The sequence below is a fragment of the Alligator mississippiensis genome, chromosome 1, assembly GCF_030867095.1.
Source record: "Alligator mississippiensis isolate rAllMis1 chromosome 1, rAllMis1, whole genome shotgun sequence".
Taxonomy (NCBI): Eukaryota; Metazoa; Chordata; order Crocodylia; family Alligatoridae; genus Alligator; species Alligator mississippiensis.
The window spans coordinates 38,038,691-38,051,623 of record NC_081824.1 but is presented as its reverse complement, the minus strand read 5'-3'; the positions used below and the strand labels follow the sequence as shown (position 1 = coordinate 38,051,623).

Genomic DNA, 12,933 nt, shown 5'->3' with positions numbered 1-12,933 from the left:
TTGAAAGGAAAGAGTAATGTTGTTATTAACAATTCCTACTATGTTCCCTTGTTCTTTATCCCTTGATAGCTTAGTCATTTTAGTCAATTTGCTTTTTGCCTATTTTTTTCTCTTAGGAAGTGTGCTCCATTCCTGCCTACACAAAGATCATTCCTGTGGATAGATGTGTCAGCATCCAGCAGGCAGATACCTGCCTCCCCAAATTCCTGCCTGCATAACCCCTATGTGAGATTTAAGTTTCTGTGTATGAAACTTCACTTTGGGAGAAAAAAGGAGTTTAAGAACTGAAGGTTCAGACTTTGAATGAATAAGGGATTCTGTCTTAATCACTGCATTCAAAATATAAAATGCCCATGCGACACATTATAAGTATTACACAATTGACTGGTTATTCACACAATTAATTTAGATTGGCCACAAGTGCATTTTTATTGCACAAATGTCTATCCAGCTATAAAAAGAGCCAACCAGCTATAAACTTAGTGCTTGAAAATATGTAACAATTCTAGAGCTGGTTTCTATCCAGCTTTAATTTTAATGTGTAGCAGGGCTCATATTCTATTTCTAACGGATTCTAAAATCCATTGGAAGTCCTGAAGAATGGATATGGTTTGTGAAGATATGGAATTTGGGGGAAAAAGAAGGACCCAAATAATCTATTACTAGTTAAAGTCCAGTCCAACAAGTATTCATATAATAATCTTGACTTATTTGATGAAACTCATTTCATATTAATGTAGCTGCTAAGACTATGGCATTTCTGGACTCATGCAGAAGCAGAAAGCTAGGTACCTAGATAATTTGGAAGTCAAACATTTAGGTGACTTGTGAGGCTAGGCAGAAATGAAATGGAATTATTTTGGATTGAAGTTTTTCCTTTTATATACCTCCTTTCCACTTAAGTCCTGCTTTAGGTGCCAAAGTCCTTTATTAAATCTAGCCTTAAGGCCCAAACTCCATTTCATTGCCAAAGTGACATACCTATCATGTAAATAAGCATGTAGTCTCTGAACCAATGGTAGCTGGCTTAGTTCATAATATCAGTTCCCAGATGCTGGCTCAGTCTCATAAATCAAAATCAAGCAAGATTTTTGACTGGTTAAAATTCATCATTATAGTTTAGGCTTTTTGTGGATGATATCTTTTACTGAACCAACAGTTGGGAGATACATAAGCAAGCTGTGGAATACCATAGTAACCTTCCTTAGGTCTCTGAGAAAAAAGGAGGCACAACAGAGCTAAATAGGTGATAGAATAAGGGCACGTGTAAAACCCCATATGTAAATAAAAACATGATAACAGATGTATTATCAGGTTTTGGATGGCTGCCATAAGGCTTTTTGGATAAAAGTCTGTGGCATGTTGCCTAGTGACAAAGTATATCTCCAGGTGTATATCTTTTAGTTCAGTAGCCTAAGTGCATGTCTACACGTGTGCTTTAATGTGTATTCGCTATTTAAATGCTCATTAAAGCATCACTAAACAAAACATGCTATTTAGTTAATGCACATTAAAATAGGCTAGTGTGCATTAAACATCATTGAAAAACTATAGGTATTTTTACACATGCTCCAGGGTGGGGCGTGAGTAACCCTAATGGAAACACCCTTAGTGCCTCATGTGCAAGTGTGCCTGAATTTCAAAATGGTGGCGGGGACACTTTAACTAAAGCTAATTGAATGAGCTTTAATTAAAGTACCCCCACTGCCATTTTGAAGTGCAGAGATCCTGATACATGAGATACAGAGGCTGCTGGAGTGCGCTCATTAGCACACTCCAGCAGACTTGATTAATTGCAGTGTCGAAGCAGTCTCCCTGCATATCTACAGTCACTCCATACCAATCTGATAACGGGGTAAATTAATTCCTGACCCCAAATTTCATTATTGGTCTAAATCTGAAAATCTAATTGGAGGGGTAAGACCTTTAAGCCAGGGCATTGGCATACCCCACTCAAAATTCTCAGGCAGACAAAACTCAATGATTCTGAAAAAGCCCAAAAAAGTCGTACTGGCAAGTTGGTAGAATTTATAATAAAGAAAAAATCAGTAGTCACATGGATATGCATGGCTAGAGAAGAGTCACAATGGTTTTTATAAAGGGAACTCCTGCCATACCAATTTTCTAGAGTTCTTTGAGGGTGTTTACAAGCATGTTGGGGGGGAGGGGTGTGGTTGACATAATATATTTGTATTTTTGAAAAATCAACAAGGTTCTTCACCCAAGACTTTTTAAAAAACAAGGTACAAAGCAACACAAAAAGATACCCAGTTACCACAGGATTTGAGAGAAAGTTCTTTCTAGGATTGAGAACTGGTTAAAAAATAGGAAGTGAAGGGTAAGGATGAAAGAAGGTTGAAAGTGGCATCTCACAAGAATCTATGCAAGGCTTGGTTTTGTTCAACTTTTTTATTAATGGCCTGGGTATTGAAGCTTACAGTAAAATCTCTAAGTTTGCAGATAATACTAAATTCTTCCAAGTAGTCAAATCCGAAAACAGTAATAGAGACCTCCAGTCCAGTTGCTTGAATTCTGAATCTACTGCAGGTGGTTCCCAAGACTTCCTGGCTGCTCTTGCATATCTCCCAGAATCTCACCAAAGCTGTAAGCCTTCTCTTTTATGGCTTGCTTCTTCATCTGGCAAGTGAAAATACTATTGCTCTTTACTTAGTAGTACAAGAGAAACAACTTGTAAACCCCACACATATTTTCCTGGTACATTCCTTGTGATTGGTTCAGTCTTTTGGGTGTTCAGAATTCTCCTCCTACAATACATGAATTGCTGTCTGAACCATGGAGTCTTTTCTGCTCAGCTCATTTTCTTTGGCCTGGATCAGCCCCCAGCAACTACCCCTCAAGCACTACAAAAGCCAGCTTCACTCTTCTTCTTTTGAGCCTGCTGCTGCTTCCTCCTGTGAGTCCATTGAGTATATATGTCCCTATTCCCTGTTCCAACAATGTGGCTTCTTTGTTCTGCTGCTTGTGATTTTTCTACCCTCCGTTGAAAACATGTTGAAGGAAGTTGTTTCTTCCAGTTTCAGTCAGCCTTCATAGCATACTAGTCACTTGATCCAAACATTATATTTAATAACTCTATTGTAGCTAGTCTGGGAGAGATTATATGCCTGACAAATGGAGGATTCCATATTCATAGACAGGCATTTGATGTTACATTTTGCAGAAATGATTTCATAATCTCAACTAGCATTTTTTACATTACACAAAGGTTTCCTAAATCATTTTAACAGTCCTCTAATGTAAGTTAAGCATATATTGTGGAGATACATAAATACTTATGTCACAAATGTGCAGTCTAACTGCTAGGGCATGAAACACTAAACACCAGGTACAGCTTATGCAATTTGAAACTATTACTTCATGATTTCAATATTTTCAGTTAAGTATGAAAAGCAAGAACTGATTACTAGCTCTGCATGTAAGAATAATGTTAGAATAGTGTTCTATTCTAAAACCTGGTGTTAGATATTTCTGACACCAGGATGGTGATACTGATGTTAGATACGTCTTGGGTGCATCTACATTTGCACTTTGCTGCTGAATTGACTGATTAGCTCTTTGGTAAAGCATCACCATCTACACTTGCACTGGTATTATGGTGCAGTAAATTAATTAACTTAATCTTAGGATAGTACTGTTGGGGACAGTGTACTATCCTACAGTGGAGTAATTACATGCACTGAAATGCATGTGTAGATGGTGACAGGGGCTGGCTGGGGCACGAGAGTGCTAAAGTGCAGGCCACCTAGCCCCACACTTCAGCACTTTCATGCCATGGCTAGCCTTTCCACCACTCAACGGTCAACCTGGAATTTGGGGCTGACCCCACCAAGCCTGCTGCCAGCACTGGGCTGCTGGGGCTGGCTCAAACTGCTGTGATCCTGGGTGGACTTGTAGATGCAATGGTGGTGGGAATGCAGTGGTGGTGAAAAACAGAAATATTCAAGAACAGCTTCAACCTGTTCCTCTTTGCAACTTTCCAATATAAACCTATGTTTAGTACACTAATGGATAGGTAATCCTCTCCTTTAATGTTAACACATTAGTGTTTTTTAGACACTTTTCCTCAGCTCCTTTATTACAGGATCTTATCCTCTTTATTTAGATATACCTAAGCAGAGGTTTCTGAGTTATTTCCAGGGGTCCTTGTTTTCCCTGATAAAAAACTGCAAATTCATTGATTAAAAAATTACAAATTCTCTGAGAAAACCCCCAAAATCTGTGATTAAAATGAAAGGCTCCTCACTCCCCCCAACCACCCCACCCCGCCCTGCTGATGCTACTTACTCCCCCCCCCAACAGACTCATGGTCCTGCTCATGCCCCTTACTCCCCCCACAGCCCTCCAGCCCTGCTGGTGCCCCTCACTCCCCCCCATTAGCCCTCCAGGCGTTGCTCATGCCCCTCACCCCACTCCACAGCCCACTGGCCTTGCTGGTACTCCTTATGCTCCCCGACAACCTGTTGGTGCTCATCTCCCCCCCCGCCCCGCATCAGTCCCCTGACCCTGTTGATGCTCCTCACTCCTCCCACCCACAGCCCTTTGGCCCTGCTGGTGCCCCTTGCCCCCACCCACAGCCCTCTGCCACCCTTAGCTCTCCCAGAGGGGATACCCTGCTGCCAGGGCTATGGGGCCAGGGACCCAAGTCCACAGCCTCCTCCCCTTCACAGGAGGCAGCAGCTTCTGCAGTGGAGCAGAGCCCAGCTCCCCCGCTGCTGCCTGCCTGCTGTGGGCTCAGGCAGGGGGGTGGCTTCCTGCTGGTGCATGCACTCCCAGGGGTGTAGGGGGGACCCATGCCCTCCAGATCTGTGTGGGGATCAAGGGTGGACATAGGCTTCCCACTGTAGGCTTGTGATCTTTACCCTGCTGCCCTGCCCCAGGGCCTCCACAGCCCAGCAGGTTTGACCAGGCATTGCAGGACAGAGCCATGCGGGGATCTCCTTGCCGCTGCAATCTCCTCACTGCCCTGCCAGCATGGCAGCAGTGAGCGGCACAACCCTGCAACCCCCTGCTACAGCCATGTGGGCAGAGGACATGTTGCTAGGTCAGTGAGGAGCTCGCAGTGGCAAGGAGATCCCCATGCAACCCTGCCATGCCCCACAGTGCCAGGTCGCATCTGCTGAGCTTCAGAGGTCCTAGGGGAGGGCAGCAGAGTGTGGAGCCCAAGCCCACAGCAGACAACCCACACTTGCCTCCACCCCATGCACAGATCTGGTGGGACATGGGTCCTCCCTACCCCCCAGGAATGTGCGCAGCGGAGGGGAGCTGGTCCCTCCCTCCTGCCCCCCAGATAAGCCATGTGTGGCCCAGTCCCACTCCCCCCTGGGGCCCTGAGGCCACAAATTGTGGCCCTGGGCCCCTAAGCCTCATGCACCATCCGGCTGGGCAGTAGCCCCAGCCCCAGCCTGTCCAACTCCCTCCCTCCCTCACTATCAGGGCCTCAATTCCCCACTCCCTCCCAACACACTTACCTGCGGGACCTGCTCTCCAGGCTGCCTAGGACCATGTGCCTGTACAGGCACATGGTGCCCCCCACCTGACCGCCCTCCTCCCACTCCTCCCAGCCCCTTGCAGGCTGGAACTCTGCCAGCCTGCAGAGAACAGTTTGCAAAACTGCAAAATCCACAGGTTTCTCTGGTAAAATGATAAATCCACATTTTCTTCAGGAAAAGGGTAAAATCCACATTTTTCTCCATTTTTCCATGGGGAACAGAAAACCCAGATCCCTAGTTATCTCTGTCAGAGCAGGTGTTCAATCCTGGATCCTCCATTGTCAATGAGCCATTCAAGGGAGTTCTGAGCACCTACATTTCTTACTGACATCCATAGAGGTTGCTGGATGTTTGGTACTTTGCAGGGGTATTGAGCTCTTTGTATGACTGAGTTCTTTATGAGTTTTAAGATGGGCTTGTAAATCTTCAACCAATTAAATTAAATTAATTATTATTATATCTCCATGAATAAGTATATTTCATAACTGTCTTTTGCTAAAATGTTTATTTTTGGTTTTATACTAACACTGTATCAGCAATCATGAATATTCAACTCTTTGAATTTCATCTTTTTATGCCTCTATTATCTTTCCAGATTTTGGTGGGAAAATGATGATATTTTCACAGAAGTGCAAAGGCATGAGCTCAAAAAACATTCTTTGTCCCGCATAATCTGTGACAATACAGGACTTTCAGAAGTGCCAGTTGATGCTTTTCAACTTGGGAAGTTTCCTGAAGACTTTGAGTCATGTGACAATATACCAGGAATAAATTTAGAAGCTTGGCAGGAAACCTATGAGCAAGGTAATCTAGAAAATTAAGCATCTTCTCTGACTAGGTAGAATGGGTGGTTATTGGTTATAACATTGTCTTCAGAGCTGAGAGCCCTGAATTCAAATCCCCTGTTCATCAAAGCTCTCCCATATGACCTAAGTTGGGGCCAGAGCTATTGCAACCACTGCTGCCGAGCTGGGTACTCTGCGTCCTGGGCCACAGTGGGACCAGTGTCAGAGCTGGAAACAGAGACATGATAGAGAGGAAGCAACAGTGGAGAGGGAAAGACCTGGTGCAGCCAAGAAGGAAGGCATGGGCCAGGGGTACATCAGGCATGGTGGCGCAGGCTGAAAGTGGGGGCAAATGGTGGGGCAGCAAGGGGTCAGGGGGTGCAGGCCTGGAGGGAGGCAGGATGGAGGGCAGAGAAATAGTAGAGGAGCAGGCAGCTGGGGAATAAGTGCCAGGGGCAAGGTGTGTGAGGGAGTTTAGGCATCATGTGGGGAAGGAGGCCCAGGCCTCAGGTCCTGAAGGTACCAGGGTACACAGGCATCAGGAGGAGGCAGGCAGCATTGGGGAAAGTGGGGGGAAATGGGCAGCAGGAGGCAAGGGACAGGAGTCAGGCCATCTGACCCCTGACTGCCTGTCCCCCTGTGCTGCTGCTTGCTCTGTTACATCCGTTGGGGAGTGATGCATTAATTTAAGATGACCCTCTGATAATTAGATTCTATACATGGAAAATTTTAAATTTATAAAGTTTCCATTTATAGAATCTAATTATTGGAGGCTGCCCTAAATTCAAAGCTGTCTTGGATTTGGGTAAATATGGTATATAGATAGAATATAAATTCTACCTCAGCCCAGATCCACAAAAGGTCTTCATTGCCTGAGGCTAACTGTGTGATCCACAGAATTGCTACTAATCTCCTTAGGCTGTATCCAGATGTGCAAGGGCATATACTTGCAGGCCGCATCCACATGTGGTGTGGATGTTTGGCTCCCTGGGGACAACTAGCAGCTTGGCACCCTGTGCCATCTCTGTTTGTCCCCAGGAAAAGCCCATGCCACATACTCTGGCATGTGGCAAGTTACCCCTGGGAGCAGTAGGGGAGGCTGCCCCAGCAGCCTTACCTGGGGTCCTGGGGGTCTTCTGGGGCTGCAACAGCAGCAATTGCACCACATGGAGTCTAACTGGCAGCCACAGCACAGCTCCAGGTGGTCCAGCTCCACTTTTGAGCAGTGCACACTGCCTGTGCATGCGCTGCTCTGTGTTTTTTCTCCAGATATCCAGCGGTCAAAAAAACCCTCCACGCTGCTTCCTTGCAGCACAGAAAACAACTAAATATGTAGTATGTGGTGCCACAGACATGTCTGCACTGCCACATACCTCATGGCTGCACTCTGGATGCAGCCGCAGTGGCACAAATAGTAACAGCACAAATTTGTGGCGCTACTTTGTGCAGCAGAGCCCGCCCCTGCATGTGTGCTTTGGTGAGGGACAAATTGTTCTGCTTTGGGCAAACTGCCCTTTCCCCACTCCTCCTGGCTCCCAGTGTGCTGGAGCAGCCAGGGTACAAATAAAATAGTAGAGACACTCTGGCCAGCAGCCACAGCATCTCCCTGGAGGACTGTGTCTCTGTTTGTTCTGACACATGCTATTGTAGCATGTGCTGCATCACCTTTTTCCTTGGGTTTTTTGTTTTTTTTTCTATTGGGAAATCCTGGTAGCAAATTTATCCCCCTACCCCAATTGCAAATTTGCAATGCAGGGCACATTATAACATTGCAAGCATGCAGTCTGTGGTGCCACACACCACACATGCCTGCATGTATGGACATGACCTTAGAGTCTCTGCATACTTCAGGTTCACCAATGAAGTTCTGTAAGTGCCTCGAGTGCTGCTACTGTGTGTATGCCCAGAATGACTACCATGCTACTGAGGTGGAGAGAGGCAGGATTGAGTGTCTGAGTGCTGGTCACATTCCTAAATACATTTGTCCAAATACAGTCCTGGGGACCAGAATCATAACCAGGTCTACCCACTCTACAGTGAGTGACCTCATCCCTGGGCTGCAGTCTCATGCTCACTCTTGTTCACTATTTCTCTCTTTCTGGCCCCATGACTTGCATTCTTTTCTGCATAACAGCATCTATTTAACAAAATGCCCAACCCATTCTCCTCAATATCATGATGTATTGAGCACTCTCTTCTAGTTGTTGGTTTGAACTCACTCTGACTGGAAAATGCCTACATTCTTCTCTCCTACTTTGTACATGAGTGCTTTAACTTATAGTCTCTTATATAAAAGATGAAAGTCAACAGTTCCCCATTACCTTCTTTTCCAGATGCCTTTTAAAAGAAAGGAGGAAGCAACTCATCTACACTCAAAGAGATGACTTAGGTTCCTAAATTCAGAGTGAAGTTCAGGGTTGCGAATATTGTCTTGCATAGCTATCTAAGCCAGGGAGAGGGTGGGATTGTACACACACTTCTCCTTCAGGCTAGCTTAACCATCTCACCACTCAGCATACTGGATGCTATGACTCCAATTCTGAGATGCAATCTACTCTGTAGTCATTTTAAAGAGACCTTAGGAACCAAATTCACAGTTGCAAGCTCCACTCTGAGGGTGATGCTAGGTGGGTGATGCTAATTATTGCCAATCCACCTTTTTTGCATCAGATCCTAAATAATAACTGTACAATGTTCAGTATGAAAAAGTAAATATTTAACAAGAATAATGCTTCTTTCTGACAGATTTTAATACAGCTTTTGTCCAATTTTTAATTCCTGGTTAAGTTTAAGCCTGACTCAATACATGCAGTCAATGTATCAGGGACATGGGAAATGATGTTCGGTATATAGATAAAACTATTAAAACTGACATATATCTTTAATATATATGTCTCCCTTTATTTCCAGAGGAAACATGTGGAGTCCCAATGAAAGTGGAAAACGGTGACTTTGTATATTGTTCAGAACTCGGAAAATCCATAGTGATTTATTCATGTCAATTTGGATTCCAGCTACAAGGAGAAGAACAATTAACCTGTACAAATAAAGAATGGAATTTTCCACCACCAGTTTGTATGGGTATCTATATTTAAATGTGTCTCACTTTGTAATGGCCAAAGACTTACACTATTCACCAAAAATAAAATTGCCCTATATTATATCCTTTAAAATATCTGAGGGATCTCGGACTCTTCAACCAAAAGAAAAGAAGGCTGAGAGGGGACCTGATTACGGCTTACCGCTATATCAGAGGTGTACATCGGGGCTCGGTGAACAACTGTTCACCGGGGCGCCCCAGGGGAAAACTAGAAACAATGGTCACAAACTCCTGGAAGATAGTTTCAGGCTGAACATTAAGAAAAACTTCTTCACAACTAGGGTGTCCAGACTATGGAACAAGCTCCCCCCAGAGGTGGTGCAATCATCTACCCTCAAGGTCTTCAAAAGAAGACTGGACGGTCACCTGGCTGGGGTCACCTGACCCCAGATGTCTTTCCTGTTCATGCAGGGGGCTGGACCCGATGATCCTTCGGGGTCCCTTCCAGCCCTATGATTCTATGCTTCTAAAAAAAACCTGTTTCAAAACTTTCACTTTCCATATCGTAGCAGCCAGGGGTGTGCTTTTTAAACTGAAGAGACAGCTAAACTTCTGAAATTAGTTTAGCTGTAACTCCATACAAGTACTTAAGGGATTTTTAAATAGATGCTCCAACTCTACCGAGTCTGCTTCATAAGTCAACTTACAGGAATGATGTCAAGGGAAAATATTGAGTTCTACAAAACAGGAACTTAGCATGAAGTTTTGTGACTACTGCTGAGTATTACACCGAAAACAAGTGAGAAGCACACTTTCCTTTGTTCCTATAGTCAGCATCATAGCAGAGCAACTGGGGACAGACCCCATATCTTTCCAGTGATGTTTTGAAGGGAGCTGCCCCATAATTAACTAGTATAGTACCATGAATCCAGATATCTAGTCAGTAAAGAGCATGGGAGTTATAAAAGTAGTTAATTGAATCTCCTGCTCCTTCCTATAAATTTGCTAATTAGAATTAGAATTAATGCACATGAAAAATAGTACCAGTTAAAAATTACACAGTGCAGGTTTTCTTTCTTAACATGGCTCATGAATATTTTCAGCGTGTTGCCTTTTGTGTTTCTTTCTCTTTTTGCTACTGAATGGGAGAGGAGATTAGAGGAGAAAGGGGGCATTACAAACATTTTATTAAGGGAGTTTTACTGCATATGAGTTCATTTTATGTAGGGTTCATCTTCCTCTGTGTGCTCAGGTTTCTGAGTTCCTATATATACTGAAATTGTTTAGCCTTTATGAGAACTTTAGAGAAAATTAAATCTGAAAAGGCCATATTTAGGAATACTTTGTAGGTGGTGGCAAATTAATTTTAATGCAGGTGTTACTGCTGATGTTCAGTAAAGTCTGTTTATCAGTATTTCTGTGACAGTAGAATAGACAGCTATTTACCTTAATTGTATACCAGATACAAAAAAATCAAATGAAATCTGCAGCCTTCCCTTTATTGAAATCCTATTTGTCTGCAGAATTCCACCCACATAAATGCCATATAAAGAAATAAAGCTGTTAAATAAATAATATATATTTTTCAATATATTAATGTTCTGGCAGAAAACTGAATAAATAAGTTACATGAATTAATCATTTCTCATCCCTGTTTTTATGAATATGTTCAACAATGTAAGCAAAAGTTTGTATATCTTCTATATGAAAACAAGCCATGTTTCATTAAGTAGACACTACCTTTGTAATAAAAAGAAAATCATCAGGAAACCGCTTGTACAGAGGCTACTTTATTTTCACAGTAGATACCACTTATACTTTATACTTGTACTACTGTGCAAGAACACAGTATTATGCATGCTGGTAACACCTTCTTACTCCTGTTGGCTCATGTAAATCAGTTGATGCCCGACTTTGCCAGCTTTTCTTATATTCTCATACTTCACAGCCTTATTTTCTTCAGCAGAGCAAAGAATGAATATGGAAGTGGGTGGCAGAATCTAGGCCTAATTCACTCCGCCTCTATTTTTCCATCTCTAAAATGGAAATAATGGAGCTTGTTGTATTTAAGGGATACCTGAGGCAGGTTGTAGAAAAACAGCTAAGTCAACACTAGACTGCGGGTATGGTAGGCTATTTTGTCTATATTTTTTCCTTAGGGTATGTCCACCATTCAAAAATCCAGTTCAGAGGTGTAAATGCAGCTCTTGTAGACATTCACTTGAGATTTAAATTACCTAGTGCACATATTGACAACATTGCAGAGTATTTATCCTTTGCTAAAATATGGGTGAGTCCTGTTCTTCCTCTTCCCCTTCAGGTGATTTGGATCCTAAGATAATGGAAGTATGGCGTATTCAGCCCTGAATCAGATGCTTGAGGTGGAGAAATTTGCACATAGCCAGGAATTTGGCATTTCCCACTGGTAATCTATTCAGTGCCTGCATGTTCTTGGAGGCACCTACAGCAGCCCACTGAGAGGAAATAAAAGAACTTTGTGCCTCTACAAACAAAGTGGAATCACTCTCATAAAGCAAGATCATATTTGTGTACAAGCAGTCACATAAGCTTAGATGTCTAATACGTGGACCAGGATCTAGGAATTTGTGTACAAGTGTTCTTCTCTTTGTAATACCGGTTATTGGAAGCATATTTAATAATGTAGTAAATCATCTTGATAGTTTTTGGCCATTAATTATCATGATCTGTTTATTTTACAGACATAAATGAATGTGAAAGCCACATGAGTTCACCCTGCCACCCGTCTGCTAACTGTATTAACACCAAAGGCAGCTATGAATGTCTTTGTTCTGATCCCTATGAGCTGGCAGAAGATGGAAGAACTTGCATAGGTAATGTATCTGCTCCTACCATTCAAGTGATCTGGGTATGCAAATTGCAAACTTGAAATAAAAGATAGTTGTTATTCAAAATCTACTTTTAACTGTTTAAATTATATACTTTAATCAGCCATACCTGTAAAGATACACTCAGTTTGTCAACCAAAATGAGTCTGCCAAATGAAATATAGACACAATTATAATCCAATCTCATTTTGAATAATTCCAGTATTTGAGATATTCCCTAATCATTCTCTGAGAGTGCTTGATTTTCAATCTATCTGAGCTGTATGCTTGTATAGTGGATATTGAAAACATTGAGGTAATATTATTAAATAGCCAAAGTTAGGCTTAAAGATTTTCAACTTTTATTTTTTCAGACTGCTAATAGTACACAGTATTCTACTGCAAAAGCTGTATAGAAGTAGTAACTGTTCACAGATTATAGTATAATACTTGTGCCTTATAGGTTGTTAAAAAAAGGGAACATAAATATTTCCATATTCTAGTTTTTTCGTGCTAATTGTATACATAAATTGGTTACCTACATCCTTTTCCTTCACTGCTTGGACAAATATAAAATTCATTTGGAAAGAGATAATCTTGAAATTATCTCTGAGGAAATCTTGGTAGCAGTGTATGATCCTGTTATGCATGGAATCAGCACATCATGCAGCGTTTGAAGTAATGCTGTTCGCTTTCAGAGCTGCATCGGCTAACCGAGTATGGCATGTAAATGAGCTGTTCTTTAAACTCCT

The 12,933-nt window shown here is 42.5% G+C and overlaps 1 protein-coding gene and 1 long non-coding RNA gene across 2 annotated transcripts in view; one reads left to right on the top strand and one right to left on the bottom strand.

Moving 5' to 3' along the window:
• The window catches only part of LOC109284386 (uncharacterized), a 243,873-nt gene that overhangs the window by 76,888 nt on the left and 154,052 nt on the right, over positions 1-12,933 (bottom strand). The gene's annotated exons all lie outside the window — the stretch shown is intronic.
• The window catches only part of TPO (thyroid peroxidase), a 73,251-nt gene that overhangs the window by 51,041 nt on the left and 9,277 nt on the right, over positions 1-12,933 (top strand). The window contains exons 10-12 of the mRNA XM_059726945.1: positions 6,106-6,314; positions 9,206-9,376; positions 12,056-12,187. Of these exons, the coding sequence (XP_059582928.1) occupies positions 6,106-6,314; positions 9,206-9,376; positions 12,056-12,187 (512 nt within the window). The remainder of the gene's footprint in view (positions 1-6,105; positions 6,315-9,205; positions 9,377-12,055; positions 12,188-12,933) is intronic.